Raw genomic sequence first — 17259 nt, 5'->3', positions numbered from 1 at the left:
CTATCTATCTATCTATCTATCTATCTATCTATCTATCTATCTATCTATCTATCTATCTATCTATCTATCTATCTATCTATCTATCTATCTATCTATCTATCTTACATGTATGTATGTATGTATGTATGTATGTATGTAGCTTAGGTAGCCATACATTAGAGGTTATACAGAGATCGTTCGCACACTCTGTGAAGAGTCCTTTGCATGCGAAGAAACTATTCGTTTGCTCCCAATTAATGCTCCATTTGTGCTTTTAATAAACAACGCTTCACCTTGAACGATGTAATCGCAGAAACTTGCTAACTGTAAGAATATCAGGATGTTCACATCATGGTATTCTTCTAAGTTTCTAACATTTGCCAACTCCTTGTTGCGACTATACACAAGCACGCACGCACATGTTTGAAGTCGACGTTGAAAAACGCGAACTTTTTTTCGGCGTTTCGGAAAAGAAAGGTGTGTGTGTGCGTGCGTGTGTATGTGAAGAGAGAGAGAGAGACTAGAGCATTGCAGGGGCCCGAGCCCGAAAGTACCATGCGTTGGCCCGTCCGAGCCCGAGCCGGTGATATCAAACCTGGCCCGGTCGTACCAGTTTCGGGCCCGAAAGATTTCGGCCCACGGCCCGATCCGGTACGGTTCTGTTCGACCCATTAGCCCTTGAGCATATGCCCGAAGCTAGATCGATTTCTGGGTTATTGTGAAGAGATACTGTCATGTGATCAAAGGGCGCCGGGCGGTCTTCAAGCTGTATATATATATATATATATATATATATATATATATATATATATATATATTCCCTCGTAATTACATAACATGTTCGCGTAAGTTACGTACAGCCTTTTTATTACATTTTTTTCCCTTACTCACCACACGTAAAAAAAGTATATAACGATAAACAGGTGGCAGATATCGAAATTTTCTCCGCTTCAGCCAAACCACTTCTGGACATTACATGCACGACAAATCTCAATGGGCAGTTAGCTGAATAACAAAGCGTCGTTAATTACTTTTGTACTTCATTATATCAGGGCACACCTATCAATTGCGCAACTAAAGCAGTTTAAAAGTATGTTCATTTCCTTGACTCGCGCGCAGGGCACCTGAGGGCCTCAGTGACCTACACGTATAAGGTCCTGCGTTTTGATGTTAAACCCGATCATCCCCAAAGTTTTGCCCCCTTTCATAGCGGATAATATCCATTGCAGGTGTTGCAGAACTAATGAACGCTGCCCGCCTTTTGTGAGGAAGTGGTCAATATATCTATTTTTCATATTATTATATTTATCGGCTCATGCTAACCATAAAATACTCATAATTGGTGATTTTAATACGCCTGACATTTCCTGGAAAACTGGCGAAATTTCAACCCATTCTTTTTACTTATCTGCCAAGTGCAACTTGTTACTTGATCTTATATATTTTACATGTCTGCGCCAATTTAACAATATTATGAACTCTTGTGGCAATGTACTAGGCCCATGCCTTAATGACGCAGAAGCTGTTAATAAATGTCATCCCCCGTTTCATATTTCATTACAATTCGCGATACCTAGTACCAGAAGATTAAAGGGTACAGCAACACCTCGGTCTTTTAATTTCTCAAGCTGAGATTACGTGGGTTTTTACCACTATCTTAATATGCTAATGACGCGAAACTTTTCAAAGCGGTAAAAAATGTTAATGATTGCGCCGCTCTTCAGAAGGACATAAGAAATTTTGCGTCATGGTGCGCTGAAAGCAAACTGGTCATGAAGGCACCAAAAACGAAAGTTGTAAGCTTCGCGCGGGAGGCTAACAGGACTTTATTTCCCTACAGCGTTAAAGACGTTCTCCTTCCAGGAGCTCAGGGAACAAAGGACGTTGGAGTGTACTTCGATAGCTCTCTGAGTTTCTCGCCCCACGCTCAACAGACGAGGCAGCGTGCATTTCGAACGCTCGGCACAGTATGTTGGGTGACGAGAGACTTCAAACAACCTGGGCCATTTGTAACTTTATATAAGAGCGTATACCTTTCAGTTCTTGAGTACGCCTCCGTTATTTGGGGCGGCACTTGTACGTCAAATTGCCAACTTCTCGAAAATGTGCAAGTTCACATCTATATTCAAACATCGACTCTGTCAAAAGCGTGCTACGAAATTACAGAACACTTCTACCTGGGGCGCTGCATCTTTCCGGCACCACACCCCGAACTTAACAGGCCGCAGTCGCTAACACTATACGCTTACTACAGACACACATAAGTATCCAAACCCCGCCAAATTGCACGTTTTCTATCCCGACGCGTACCCCAGCGACACCTGCCCCTCATGCGGAGACACGGCGGCACTCGCACACGTGCTCTGGGAGTGTAGAAACGCTCTTGCCGACTATATACCTCGGACCATTGGGAGAAGTCCCTAAGAAGTTCACTACTCGCCGACCAGCAATGGGCCGTCCAGCAGGCCCGCGAAACGGCCGCCAGGTACTCCCTGTCGGTACCTACGTGGGAGACGCCCGCTACGCGCTAAGCGCGTCCTGCCCAGGACCATAATAAAATTTTCCAGTCCAGTTCTGTCAAAAGCCTTCCACCTCCATAGAGCTAACACAGACACTCGCGTTACCTACCCTCTAGCAGGGAAGAAGTTTGGGCGTGTTGGTAGTTCAATCGTAAGCTGGGATGCATAGCGCAAGAACGACACAAGGACGAAGCAGGAACACGGGACGAGCACTAACGAGTAACCAAAGAACAAAGATCAGGAGGAAGAGCATAGGAAAGTCCCAAGGTACTAGAAATGCACTTTAGCAGGGAAGAAGCTTGGGCGTCTTGGTAGTTCAATCGTAAGCTGGGATACATAGTGCAAGAACGACACCTATGCTGTTCCTTTGGTTACTCGTTAGCGCTCGTCCCGTGTTCCTGCTTCATCCTTGTGTACTTCTACTGAACAAAGCATAATCGTAGCTGGCTCAAATTACGAACTAGGCAACATGTACCCTAGCTAGTATGTTTTATTATAAAGGTAATTAGTGGATACTTAATTCATGTATAAACTCTGATTTGTTGTGCAGGTGATGTCAGTCTCTTTGCACAGCCCAGCTGCAAAGGCTGAATTGCAATACATGTCAAAGCAATTTCTTAATGTTCAAATGAAGAAAAAGAAAGAAAGTGCACAAAGACAGAGTATTTGTTACGATGTAAAGCGGCCAAAATCGCCCGCGGCGTGCTGGCGACGCCGGCAAAGCGTTCGCGGCTAAGTCTCAGCGTTCAAGGGAGAAATAGCCTCGTGAAAGAGTAGTAGAACAAGGATGAAGCGTTACGTTTTTTTGGTGAACGAGTACTTTTTCCGACAGTGCATCAGTCATAATCATACTGGCTCCCAGGCTGAAGAGCATGGACAAAAAAAAAAAGAAAGGAGGAAGAGAAAGGAAAGAGTAACTATGGCTTCTGCTCACGCAGACCATCAATAAAATCGTCAAAAAAGAAGGCAATACATCCGATAAAGGAAACCACGACAAACAAACAACCCCGGAAAAGCGGGAGCGGCGATTTCTTTTATAGCTCAGCGTTGTGAGGAGAACAAAGATTCTCGTACGATCTCCTCCTCACACCTTTGCGCAGGGATAGTCCGCTGCCGAGGCGTGTGTACCGACCGTCACTGGCGTAGCCGCCACCTGTACTATATACGTGTTGGCAGAACGTGCGCGCACTGCGCGAGCAGCGACCGAGCCGGCTCTCCGCCCGAACCGGTCCCGTGAACAGTCGGGAGCATCGGAGACTCGCAAACACAGATCGCGCGGTGTCTTCCGTCTTCACCTCGCGATCGACGAGGCGATGATCCCCTTCCGAGGAAACGACGCCGAGCAGCGCACGGGACGACGCCGCCGCTCTTGTTTGCGGCGTTTTTTGTGGTCGTTACCGCTCGTGGGCTGCCAGCACCTGGACGAGAGAACGGGCAACGGGAACTCGATGCTTCCCGCGTTTTCTTGCAAGCCCAAGATAGAAGCTTTGACTTACGGATAATGTGCGGAGTATGCCGTTCCGCGTCCACGCCGGGGCACACGGATCGACATTAATCCTACCCTGAGCGTAGGGTGGCAGACCGGAAGCTCGTCTGGTTGACCTCCCCACCTTTCCTCCCCTTGCTTTCCCTCTCGAATAACGAACCGAATATTGTCCACTTCGATTCGGTCTTTGAATGGAGTGTCACTATTCGTGCGCGAATATTCGTATTTACGTAAGTACGAATATTTCTGGAATAGTACTGAAATATTTTGGTTCGGCGACTGCGCGCGATGGAGCACAAAATTAGAGTGAAAGTGCAATAGACTGTACACTCGCGGCCATATTAGACGTGAAACGCGAGAGTGGAGCGGGCTGTAATACATCCCTCAGGAAGCCGGACGTTCCGGCTAAATTGCTACCTTTCACATTCGCGAGAGTCTTGTCTACTCGAACTGTTTATTTGTTCCTAATACTCCAATTACGATCTTAATAAACAACGTACGCCTAATTCATAATGGACAGCATGTTCAATGTAATGTACAATGTAATGTTCAATGTACAATGTAATGACAAATACTTGCTAAAGTTGTGAATATATTAGGATGGTGAACATCGTTTTATGCTATGGTGAAATCGAGATTCCTCATTATTCGAAAATTATTTGAAAATTATTCGATTTTCGGTTGATTCGATTCTGGTAGCCTGGCGCTATCGGATTCGTATTCGATACGTTCTCAAAAATTACTATCGGCACACCCCTAATAGGCTCTCTTAAGAACGGCTATTACGCACGGCTTTACAGCGCTGTTAGCGCGACTAAAGAAACGCTCGATTGCCAGTTTTCACTATCTCCAGAAAGAACCGCAGAATATTTACGGAGTTTGCCCTGGGAAGGGAATTTCGCAGCGTGTAGTTTAATCACCCGCCACGGTATGTAGCCTGGTGGTTACGGCGTTGCGATTCCGAGCGCGAGGTCGCGGGTTCGATCCCGGCCGCGCTGCGATGGGGCAAGCGCTCGTGTACCGTGCATATGGTGAGCGTTAAAAATATACCAAGTGGACGAAATTGCTCCGATATTTCCCACTACGGTGTTCCTCATAATCGCGTGGTTTCGGCACGGTAAACGCCAGGATTTAATTTAGAGCTTTGTAGAAAATCACTTATACAAGCGCAAATATTTATAACCGCGAAAGAAGTTTGCTAATGTCCGGAAGGAACTCAGCGTGCCGCAAAGTTGCACTTTTGAGAGAATGCGGCGCATGTAGTGCGTGTGCAAAGTGTCAAGGAGTGTGTCAATCACAGATTGCCCCCTCCCCCCCCCCCCCAAAATAATAATAATGCAAGTTTTCAAAAGCTCACTTGGCCGTTATAAGCTGTCTCTCCTAATTTCCAGAGAGAACTGTATGTCCGTCACGCTGAGTTTACATTTGGTGAAATTGGGGCGAACTTTAAGTAAAATGCATGCTGAAGGTTAAACGTAGCTGGCTTAATTAAAAGCGTCGCAAATAATATTCAAGTGTCGTATGAGGTTCATAGTTGATTTTCGCGGTGTCCTTGGTGAACTAAAGAAGGCACCTTGTTTATATTTGGCTAAAATTGAGGAGCAGCTTGTGGAATGTGTAGGCTAAGTTCAAGTATGGACCAATTACGGCCTTAGCCCTAAATTATGTATGCGAGCAATCCAGGGCGTTATGAGTGCATTTTACGAACGGTGTAGAATTTAGCCCGCTGGCCTTAGAGAACTCGCCCCCGATGTCAAATTTGGCCAGAGTGTGGGAAACACTATGGCACATTGGTATGCGATGTGAAGTGCGTGTGGATAAAGTACAGCCTTTCTAAAAATAAATAAATAAGAACGTGATCCAAAGCGTTATATGCGGGCAAGGTATTAAACAGACGAGTCACACGCAGACAATGTTTTAAAATATATAGTTTATTTTCTGGCCACTGAAATTCCTAAAACACCTTCGTTGGAAAAGTGGGCTGCGATGGTGCGAGGTCGCACAAGTCTGCAGTCTTGCTTCGTTAATCGACACATCTTTTTTTTTTTTTTGGTCATGAGTTTGTTTTCAGAAAAATTGTTAGTGTCACATATGAACCAAACTGACATGCCAGACCTGCGGCCTGGCATGTCAGAGATGTACTGTGAAATGACATTCGCAGACGCTGCTCAGGACAAAACTAAAGCGGAGCACTCAATCTCGTCATTGTCTTCACAACGCACTTTATTACACTACATGAAATACCGGTTTGTGCTGACCGTCACTCTGCACAGTTTCCTTTTTTTCTTCTTAATCAGCTTTCTCTTCCTCGAGCCGCCACTGAATACCAATGTTAATCCTCGTCCAGCGCATTTAATATGTATGTCCCTGACGAGTCAGGTTCCTGCTAGACAATCAAATTCTAAGCGCGTGGTATATATGAGTATTGGCCTCGAGCTCCACCACTGGAAAAGCTGGCGCCGCCGTCGGCGTGACGTCCTATTAGGGATCACGTGGACATAGCGGCCGCGTCGGCTGCTTCGGGAGCGCGCGAGCTGAAAACGAGAGTTTAAATTCCCTCGTACGCTGCTGTCTTCATTTAGTGGCGAGATTTTCCCGCTTCGAGTGTCTCCTTTACAACGCTTGAAAGCACTACAATACGTAGTGGCTGCCTTTGAAGGCGCGCAACATGGTAGGCTACTGCTCGGTGCCGCAGTGCCGGACGTACGAAACGGAGCTCGGTGTCAGCCTTATTCACACGTAGCCGCAGGACAAGAAGCTACGTGAAGCTTGGCTCGCGAAACATCAAACCGGCAAAGAGTAATCGGCTACAACTCGGTTATGCAGCAAGCACAGACAAGAGGAATATTTCTGCTGCGGCGCCGGGTGTGCGATGTTCGGTAAACGCGCACTGAGACCCTCGCCCCAGTCCGCTGCCCGGCTAATGTCATGACGGTTTGGTCTATGAACTTTTCTATGCAATAGATACTGGCAAGTTCACTGGAGTGGAAAGGGAGCGGTAAGAAGCACATTAAAAAAAAGCATGGCATATGGTCATGTTTGTATTATGAATTAATGCATTGGATTACAAAAAAAGAAGCAGCGGGAAATCGCACGCTGAGAACACCGATAAACATACAGTGCGACGCAACTCGAGAAATAATACTGAAACGTCCAAGAATTTAGAAGAAAAAAAAAAATATTGAATCGTCGCGACGGCACATAACATCGTAGGCGTCGAAGTCTCTACAATGAAATTATTTTTGAACAGGTCTGATAGCGCCCACGCAACATCGGTTGCTTGCATACTGTCAAATGCTCATATTCTGTGACCTAAAGCTCATGGCACGATGCGAAAACGCGTACACGGCGAAAGCGGAACAGTGCGCGGACAAGCACGCAGACGCACAGTCGGTCGCTGCGAATCTGTGCGATCGCTGCATTGAGGCTTCATTCTATTACGCTCCATTTAGTTATGCAAACACTATAAGAACATATTTCACATAGTGTGCTCTCAGCGTTTACCTACCTTTCACGCAAGAAGCCGTTTCGGGAGACTCCATCGTGGCGACCGCGCGCAGTGGCGCTCACTGTACGTATTCGGTAAAGAGATAGCGTCTGTAAACGATTCTGTGCTTTAAGTTTGCCCAAGATTATTATTTAGACAGTAAAAAACTTCTCTCGTTTCGAAAATACTTACAGAAATGTATGAGAGAGCTCGCGCGTGGTGTTTTCAGTGAGCGCTGACAGCAAAACCTATGAGGAGCGCGCCGCGTGATCCCTCATACTACGCCAGCGAGGCGCTTCCGATAGATGGCGACTCCGTAACTCCTCGCCGCCAATAAGACCACGGTTCAACGACATAAGATAAAATAATTGTGCCGAAGCCATCAACGATGATTATCAATGTAAGCGAATAGCCGAACACTTCTAGAAAGCTGTTATTTTTTAAAGGAATAATGCGCTTGACGGCGTAAGTTTATTGCAGTGAGGATATGTAGTTATCGTTCGTTGTTTCATTGAGAAATTCCGTGTAGGGAAGAGCGCTGTCTTATGGAACAGAACGTGCGTCGACGAAGGTGGCACACGCTTTTCACATCGGCGGTAAAAGGCCGAACCACCGCCCATTAAAGGCGAAAGAGCCAAATAAAGCTATTCGCTTCAAAACGGTGCGAGACGTTGACTCCAATTAAAGCACCCTAGGCTAGGTCAGGCTGGGCACCATGCAGCGTAGCAATATGATCGCATGGCGTTATGCTGACCGGCTTCAACACTACTTTGATTAGGTGACTGGTTGATGTTCATTTTCTTAAGTTACAGCGGGGGTGTGAAGGTCGTTGTAGGGGAGGTTTCCGCAGAAAATTTGATGACCAATATTGGCAGCCGTTTTTCGTAACGATCCATTAGCGTTTCAACAAGAAGAATGAGAATGAAACGCCTTGTTACAGGATACGGTCGAGATCCATTAATTTCGCAGTGCTCGCGCGTTTTGCAGTCAGATCCCGTCAGAAAGCGGCGCACAGCCCAGCCGGCAATCGAACCCGCGGCTTCGTGCTCAGCACCCCGTTCGATCGAAATGTAAGATATACGGCCAGCCACAGCGGCCGGTACAAGGCAAAGCGAAGAACGCCGCGCATAGTATACAAGAGGGCCGTGCTGCGCGCAACCGATGGACCGGGATGACGCAGTGGTGTGTGTCACATACTGCGGCAGCCGCCAGCGTGACTGTGTCCTCGAGGACAAGGCCCGCTGGTGATTCTCGCTGGGACAGCGTTACCGCACTAAACGGAAGGCGAGGGGCGTACGTCACGTGACCAGGGTCACGAACCGCCCCCACGACGCGAGGCCGCTTCCCCGACGACGTGCCATTCCTCGTCCACCCCCCTCGCTCGCGCACCTCTTTTTCGGCGCTATTTACCTGTCCGAGCCGCACGAGCGTCTCGGCGGACTTTGGCTGCTGCCTCCCTGCCGCTTGGGCCGCTTCACGAAGCGTCGCGACGACGCTCTCCCTCTCCCCGTCGCAAAGCGTATGAGACGACGAACTAACGAACCGGCGACGCGCTCCGCATCCTTCGGATGATGACACGGGCGTGAGCGATGCTCCGGCGGCCCAGCGCGGTCATTGCAGTCATGCAACTTCCGCGCTGTCCTGGCAAACACTAAAGATCAGTTGTTTCCTTTTCCTGGGCGTTTCCGTTAACCAAACTTGACAGAGTTCGGTGGATTCCTGCGTGCGCATTTCGTTGCTGACTGGGAACGAATTTTCAACCAAATTTTCTGACGCTTTATTGTGGACTTTTTTGTACGCCTCCGTTTTATGTTGTTTCTCTACTTTTCTTCCACCAATCTTACAATCGCCTCTTACTAATTTCTATTGCAGACATGTTTACTTTCCCCCTGCTCTCGCTGAACCCAAGAGCTTCAAGGAGTCCATTGGTGCCTAAATCGACCGCTGGGCAGATATATTCACATTCTAATAAAACATGCTCCATTGTTTCCCTAGCTTTACCGCAGCAAGCACATGCTTCTTCTTCCTTCTTATATCTCGCTTTATATGTGTCTGTTCTAAGCAATTTCTCCGAGCTTTACAGGTTAATACATTCCCCCACCCAACCAGAAATCACCTCATAGTCCCTACACAATTCTCTCCGCAATGCCGCTTCTGCGCAGAGCCCGGGTCCCTCAGGCACATAGTAGGGGTTTGCAGAGTGGCACCATTAAATCCTCCGAACCCTTACCCCACTAACCAGCTTTGGGAGAGAGCCTTGGCCAGCTCCGACCTCGAGGATCAGCAACAGCTGATTGCGAGGGCCCAGGACGTGGCCCGAGCTCAAGGCATTTTGGAATGAGGACACCTCTCCAAAGCTGCATTCACCCAATAAAAATGTTTATTCTCTCTCTCTCTCTAAAGCAACCTGATCTCGCTTCGAAAAGTAATGAGCTTCCCTTTGAGTTGTCATAAATAAAAGCATTCAGCACCTCTGAGCAACCCATGGTGTTCAGCGTACTTAACTAAATCTTGGTACATTGCCTGCAAAAACTTAAGTCATTGCACAGTTATTACAGATGACCATGCTGTAGTTAAGCAGAGGCTTGGGTAAATATTCACATGACAGTCTATGTGAGGGCTCTGTCTACGAAGCACTGAATTTCCATGGCTTATGGAAAGATAATGGAGTTACAGCAGCATAAATAAATTGTGATTTGTAATTTAGCCGTTGTGAGAATGTGATATAATAACTTGATAGCATGATCCTTAAAATTTTAGTGAAGTTTACAGCAGAGTGCCCAACAGTGCAGCATTCTCAGCAAATTTGAAATTGCCACCAGATCCTTGTCGCCGACACGGTTGACACCAGGACCGCATACTCTAGAAGATGCACTGACTTCTTTTGCAGGCAACTACCATGCCCAGAAATTACGATACAATATCGTCATTTTGATGCCTTCTGCATTTGTCATAGCAGCATACCAGGCACTGGTGAGACTGAAGGCGCAATTAGTTCAGTGCATGTTCACAGATCGGTCAGCCACATTCTTTGCAAGCATCTTCCAGGATCCCACAGCTACCATATTGTTATCTCACCGTCACTATATCATTCATGTAAAGAAAGGAATAAAACATTACAGCACAAACAACACGTACATTGGGGCTGAAAGCCCAGTAGGCTCCATTTGTTGGATACTATTTATGCTTTACAACAAACTACAGACTTCTGGCGATGACTTCACTATAGAAGTAATCTCCTAGTCCACTACAAAAACATGTTTTGAAAGATCAGCTCTTACTTCTGTTGGCATGCTCAGCCAAAGAGCAATTATTGTTTTCGGTTTCTAATTGGCATAAATGATATGTAGCATTTAATGGCACAAGGGCTAGGTCTCGCCAAAGAGTGCCATGGAAGTGATCACGAGTTTTTAATGAAACGATGAATTGCAAAGGATAGATGTAACACTGCTCTGCAGGAGCCTCAAGAACATTCTCTGTAGAGTGCGTAATATATACATGTATTAAAATTGTGACAAGGACTTCTGAGGTGTGCGGTGAAAATAAAAGATATGCTTTGAAAAGACAGTATACTAATATGTGTCAGTGCTGGCAGCACCACTGCCTTAACAGAACCCTTTAATGCAAGGGTTTGGAGGCACATGTCATACAAAATGCTATGATCGCAGCAGCTGCTTCTATTTAGAGGGTGTGCTACGAATTTCTTAGTCTTATGCCTTGCAATGAATCAACATTATCTAAAAATCTTAAAAAGTGCTTTAATGTCAAAAATGGGGTCTGTGTGAATGAACATTGTCAGATGGAGAGGAATATTCTGTCAGTCAGCTAGAGGAAAATGCTTTTGCCTTTCAGCTTTTGCTTCACAACAATCAGCAGGTTGTGGAGGACGGTCAGCGAATTGGTACACAACAGGCTATTTCCCTATCTCCTACAGTTGCAATGACCAGAACAATTTCCTGTCTCCATGAGCGGTAATACTAAAATTATTGTCGTTCAAATTGTGAACTAACATTCGTACTTTCTACTCATCCAGGCATTCAGAATATAAATTGAATAAGCAAGAAATGCTGCCAGCTTTCCCCAATATGCTTGTGCTGTTAGATATTTACTTTAAATCTGCACTTAAGGTTTAGATACTTGCTGTAGCCGTGCTGTCCTAACTGGTGCATTACCATTAAAGATTTCTGAATGCCATTTTTTTAGGTAAGTGAGGGAACAAACACTATAAACCGTAGAAAATTATACTGGCAAGTGCCGGAGTGCCCCATATAAATTACTTCAAACTTCTATGAACCATTTCCAGAACCCAGGTGGTGGATGCATCACGACGTCAGGATACATTTGCTTACTGCTATTGACACACGCGAGCGTAGCCAGAATAAGCTCATACAGTACTTTTATTTTTTTATGAGCAATGTCTTCATACCAAGCCTTGTTGCTGCAAGATTTTGGCAAAGTTAGCTCTGTGTCATGACGTTACAATAATGATGATGCCAGGTCTGACATTTCACAATCAAGTTTAGTTTAAATTCAAATATAAGTTGTAACTGTTTCCCAAGCTTCATACATGTTTCATACTTGTTTTAGTGTGAGTAGCATGTGGTAGACTTTGTAATAAAAATGTGTGTCAGTATCTCAAGCAAGCAAGACAAGTAGCATAGCGAATTCATCTTACAGGCACAAATGAATATTTTATATTACTCCCCGACTTTATTTGGCTGCTTTGCATCTTTCCTTTTCTTTGCTTTCTTTGCTGAGCCACCACCAAGCTGGAAAATTTTCTTCTGAACCTTTTGCTGCATCTTCTCACGTATCTGCTTCTTCAACTTTCTTTTCTTCTTTGAGAGGCGTTCAGCCTGAGAGCCCTCAAAGCTTACACCCTCTAGTGACTCGCGAGACTTCTTTGTCTTCCGCTGGAAGGAAGTTCCTTTCTGAACAACTTTTCTGGGCACAGCCTGTTTTGAAAATGGCGATACCCTGATGGGCCTTCCAGACAGCTCCCGGCCAGTCATTTCCAAGGCGAGTGCAGCTCCATCCAACCGTTTGAAAGTGACAAAACCAAACCCTTTCCCCATGCCAGTTACCTTGTCTCTGACAAGGCGCACTGCGGCTACATCACCACACTCTGCAAATAACTTCCAAAGTTCCTCATCTTGAATTTCATGAGCCAGGTTTCCAACGAAAACCGTTTGCTTCTCATTCATTTGTGACTTGGGCGCACCAACACAGTCCACCCTGATGTGATTTCCGAAGAGTACACTACCATTCAAGGTAAGAGCGTCCTTGACTGTTTCTTTCGCCTTGAAAACGATGTAAGCATTCACAGTCTGCTTGTTCGAATGCAACGCTTTGCTGATGAAGGCAACCTTTTTGCTGAGGCTCTCTTTAGCCGGAACTATGGACCGGAATCGAATGCTCTCAATAGTCCCGTACTTAGAGAACACGTGTCGAACACTTTTCGGGGTGGCAGTTACTGGCAAATTACCGACGAAAACGGTCCTCTCGTCCTTGTCCGGCGTGTCTGGGTGCCGCAGTTTCTTCTCTTGTCGATGAATTTTCTTCTGCTCTTTCGAATTATTATCTGCCACAAGGAGTGAGGTTTCATTCTCCGTGCCGCTGTCCAGATCGGAATGTGACACTTTGTCTTGCTTGCGGCGTTTCAGAGGCCGCACCGGCTTTGAACCATCAGCTTCGTCGGCAATATTATCGCTCGCGAACTCGGTTGCTTTTTTCTTGTTTTTCGGCAGCCTCGAAGAATTCTGGCTATTGTCCCTATTACTGTTTGTGACAAACTTGCTCTTGAGAGGCGCATGCTTACCGCCGTCCGATTCGTCGATGCTGTCTCCGCTGTGCTCGAACTCCTTTTCAGCTAGTTGAGGCGCTTTTTCTTGTGTCCAAGGTAAATGCTCACCGTGAAGTCGCTTTCCAAGCCTGCGCTCGCGTCGTGATGTCTTCACTGGCGCTGAAGCAATCTGGCTCTTGAACTCCACGTAATGCGGAACAGAACGTGCTGGATTAGGCGCCTTCCTGTTGTTCTCAGATGTCTCCGCAGTACTGGAACTTGTAGCACATTTATTGCTGACAAGATCGGCAATCGCGCCGATCGTGTACATGATTATTAGAGTATTTTGCTGACTCAAAACTTGTCGCACGTGCGAACAGTGCGAACCGAAAAACCAGACATGGCAGCTGCCATCTTGCCGCGCATTGTTGCTCGCTCTTGCAGATTTTTCGTCAAAAGTATATTTAAACACTAACGTTTATAAAATATTATTTAAACTACTAACGCGCACACGTTTATTAACAACTGCTTTATTAAAAGCTTACTTTGTTAACAATAAAAAAATGACAAATCTAAATTTTAATAACGCTTTGATTTTTGGCGGACAGATGGCAGCACCATTCTGAACGCACAACTTTCATTTTTTATTTTTCGATTTTGCAATTACAACGTTTGATAGACAGATGGCAGCACCATTCTATACACTATGCATCATGAAGGACGTGCTATGCATAGAACGTACTATGATAGAACAGTGCATCGTCCGCGCAGCAAAACATGAGAGAGCCACTTTTGCAATGACGCTACCATCAGAGCGCTGCGAGCAACCGGTGTGCTTAGCGCGCAAAATTTAAATGCGTAGTGCGAAACTTTCTGCTTTTATAAACCAAACGCTGGAAAAAAGAAAAAAAATTGAGAAAGGAAAGCCGATTGCAATAATTTTTTCACATAAATTGAATAAAACAAGCTCTTAGAAAACATTATAGCGATAAATAAAGCTGCTTCTAGTTCGTATGCGCTTGGACTACGTGGCTAGGTCACATCAGTGGCACCGTGCTTGCACCGTTCGGACGTTTCCAATAGTAGTTAGGGTCACCACCGTGTTTGCGGTAGATGATTGTCTGCTGATCGCCTGCTTAATGCTTTGACTGCAGAAGGCAAGGGAGCGCTCGCTTGCTCGTTCCGGTAGTATGCATTCATGTATTTTATCGAGGAAACACACAAGGAATACATAGTCCAGAAGGATCACCCGCACTGTGCAATGTGGGATGCACGAGCATTCTTTCACCCAGATATCACCAAAATGTGGTCGCCAGGATTCGCTAAAGAAAAATTGATGCTCAGGTATGATGGATACCGCTACCACTGCATGTCCATTTCACCATGACGCATAAAGAACAAAAAGTGCAACTTTCGACAACAGTGTGCCTGTCGCGCACATTAGAAGAAGAAAAAAAAATGAAGGCACACTAAACTCCAGTTGACTTCTACGTAATGCGAAGCATGCTTGTTTTGGTAAAGCATTATTTTTATGAGTCGTTTAACTGTTCTATAGCGAACGGTTCGTGATTTTGCGACGTGTTGAGAACGAGGCGGGCTGCAGGACGTGGTGTTGTTTGTGGTTGTGATACCCAGTGACCCAAGTTGGCGCCCAGTGGTACATACCCAGTGGCCCCAGGCTCACATACCCACTGGCACATGCCCACGGGAGCGGCCCACATCACCCAGCGACCGAAGTTGGCGTCAAAAAGGTTCATTGATGAGCGCGGCACATGCCCAGTGGCATATGCACAAGTTGGAATCAAGGATGTTAGTTGAAGAGCGCCGGAGGCCCTGTGTTGCACGTATACGTGGTAACGCTTGCCAATGATGACTCCAGACTGCAGCGGCAGGTGACGCTGCTGTAGATGACGCGCGAAAAAAAAAAAAAAGAAGTAAAGCAAATCTGATTAAACCAGGCAGGCTAGGCGAGTATTTTTCACCGCCCCGTTTCAAAGGGGATGCCATTAAATCATCATCATCATCATCGGCCGGAAAAACTGCAGAAAGCAATCTGTGAGCTCCTTACGGGCATGTGAACATGGTAGGGATGTGAGAATAGTGATGTTAGAGACCGAGTCGAATACGAATCGAATAGTGCCAGAAGCGAGTGAATCGAATATCGAATAATTTAGGAATAGTTTTTGAATAATGAACAGTCGTTATCACAGTTAATACAAAGTGACATTCACATCCTAGTATTCCTAACGTTATCAAGCTTCTGTCATATAGAAAGTAATGAAGCGTTGTTTATTAAATGCACAAATGTGCCATTTGTGACAAATGGAACATTAGGAACAAACAAGTAGTTTCTTCGCATGCATAGGGCCCTTCAGAGTGTGCGAACGATCCCTGTATTGGCGGCGAGGAGTTACGGAGTCGCCATCTATCGGAAGCGCCTCGCTGGCGTACTATGAGGGATCACGTGGCGTGCCCTTCATAGGTTTTGCTGTCAGCGCTCACTGAAAACACCACGCGCGAGCTCTCCCGGACATTTCTGTAAGTACTTTCGAAACGAGAGAAGTTTTTTACTGTCTAAATAATAATCTTGGGCAAACTGGAAGCACACAATCGTTTACAGACGCTATCTCTTTACCGAATACGTACAGTGAACGCCACTGCGCGCGGTCGCCGTGATGGAGTCTCCCGAACCGGCTTCTTGCGTGAAAGGTAGGTAAACGCTGAGAGCAAACTATGTGAAATATGTTCTTATAGTGTTTGTATAACTAAATGGAGCGTAACAGAACGAAGCTTCAATGCAGCGATCGCGCAGATTCGCAGCAACCGACTGCGCGTCTGCATGCTTGTCCGCGCACTGTTTCGCTTTCTCCGCGCGCGCGTTTTCGCACCGCGCCATGAGCTTTAGGCTGCAGAATATGAGCATTTGACAGTATAAAAGCAACCATTGTTGCGTGGGCGCCATCAGAGCTGTTCAAAAATAATTTCATTGTAGAGACTTCGACCCCTACTCCCCGGAGACTGTGATGTGCCGTCGCGACGATTCAATCTTTTTTTTTCTTCTAAATTCTGTGACCTTTCAATATTATTTCTCGAGTTGCGTCGCAGTGTACGTTTATCAGTGTTCTCAGCGTGCAATTTCCCGCTGCTCTTTTTTGTAATCCAGTACATTAATTCCTAACACAAACACGACCAAATGCCATGCTTTTTTTAAATGTGCTTCTTACCGCTGCCTTTCCACTCCACTGAACTTGCCAGTATCTATAGCATCGACAAGTTCATAGACAAAACCGTCATGACATTAGTCGGGCAGCGGACTGGGGCGACCGTCTCAGTGCCCGTTTTCAGAACATCGCAGACGGGGCGCCGTAGCAGAAATCTTCCTCGCGTCTGTGCTTGCTGCACACCCGAGTTGTAGCCGATGACTGTTTGCCGGTTTTATGTTTCGCGAGCCGAGCTTCACGCAGCTTCTTGTCCTGCAGCTACGTGTGAATAAGGATGACACCGACCTCCGTTACGTGCGTCCGGCCCTGTGGCACCGAGCAGTAGCCTACCATGTTGCGCGCCTTCAAAGGCAGCCGTTACCTATTGTAGTGCTTTCAAGCGTTGTAAAGGAGACACTCGAAGCGGGATAATTTCGCCACTAAATGAGGATCGCAGCGTACGAGGGAATTTAAACTCGTTTTCAGCTCGCTTCGGCGCTCCCGAAGCAGCCGACGCGGCCGATATGTCCACGTGATCCCTCCTAGCACGTCACGCCGACGGTGGCGCCAGCTTTTCCAGTGGTGGAGCTCGAGGCCAATACCTAAGCGACGCAGGCTGCCGCATTACGAAAGTTCTTGTGTTCTATGTCTATACTATGCCGACTGGGGTGAAATTTACCATACTTTTGCCGCAATATTATGTTTAATTGGGTCCAGTTCACGTTTTGAAATATTCGAAAGGTATTCGAAAAAGATTCGCGTTTACGAATAGTAACTAATCGTTTCGAAGACCGAATAGTATAGGA

The 17259-nt window shown here is 46.2% G+C and overlaps 1 protein-coding gene across 1 annotated transcript; it reads right to left on the bottom strand.

Annotated features, from left to right (window-relative positions):
* Window positions 1–12136: 12136 nt before the first annotated feature.
* LOC126542824 (uncharacterized) lies at window positions 12137–13672 on the bottom strand. The gene has a single exon (XM_050189931.3). It carries the CDS (start codon window positions 13582–13584, stop codon window positions 12169–12171), a length of 1416 nt encoding a protein of 471 aa, XP_050045888.2. The 5' UTR covers window positions 13585–13672; the 3' UTR covers window positions 12137–12168.
* Window positions 13673–17259: the final 3587 nt, after the last annotated feature.

Source organism: Dermacentor andersoni, chromosome 2, assembly GCF_023375885.2.
Source record: "Dermacentor andersoni chromosome 2, qqDerAnde1_hic_scaffold, whole genome shotgun sequence".
NCBI classification, from domain to species: domain Eukaryota; kingdom Metazoa; phylum Arthropoda; class Arachnida; order Ixodida; family Ixodidae; genus Dermacentor; species Dermacentor andersoni.
Note: the sequence above shows the minus strand (reverse complement) of the source record. Positions and strands in the feature narration are given on the sequence as shown.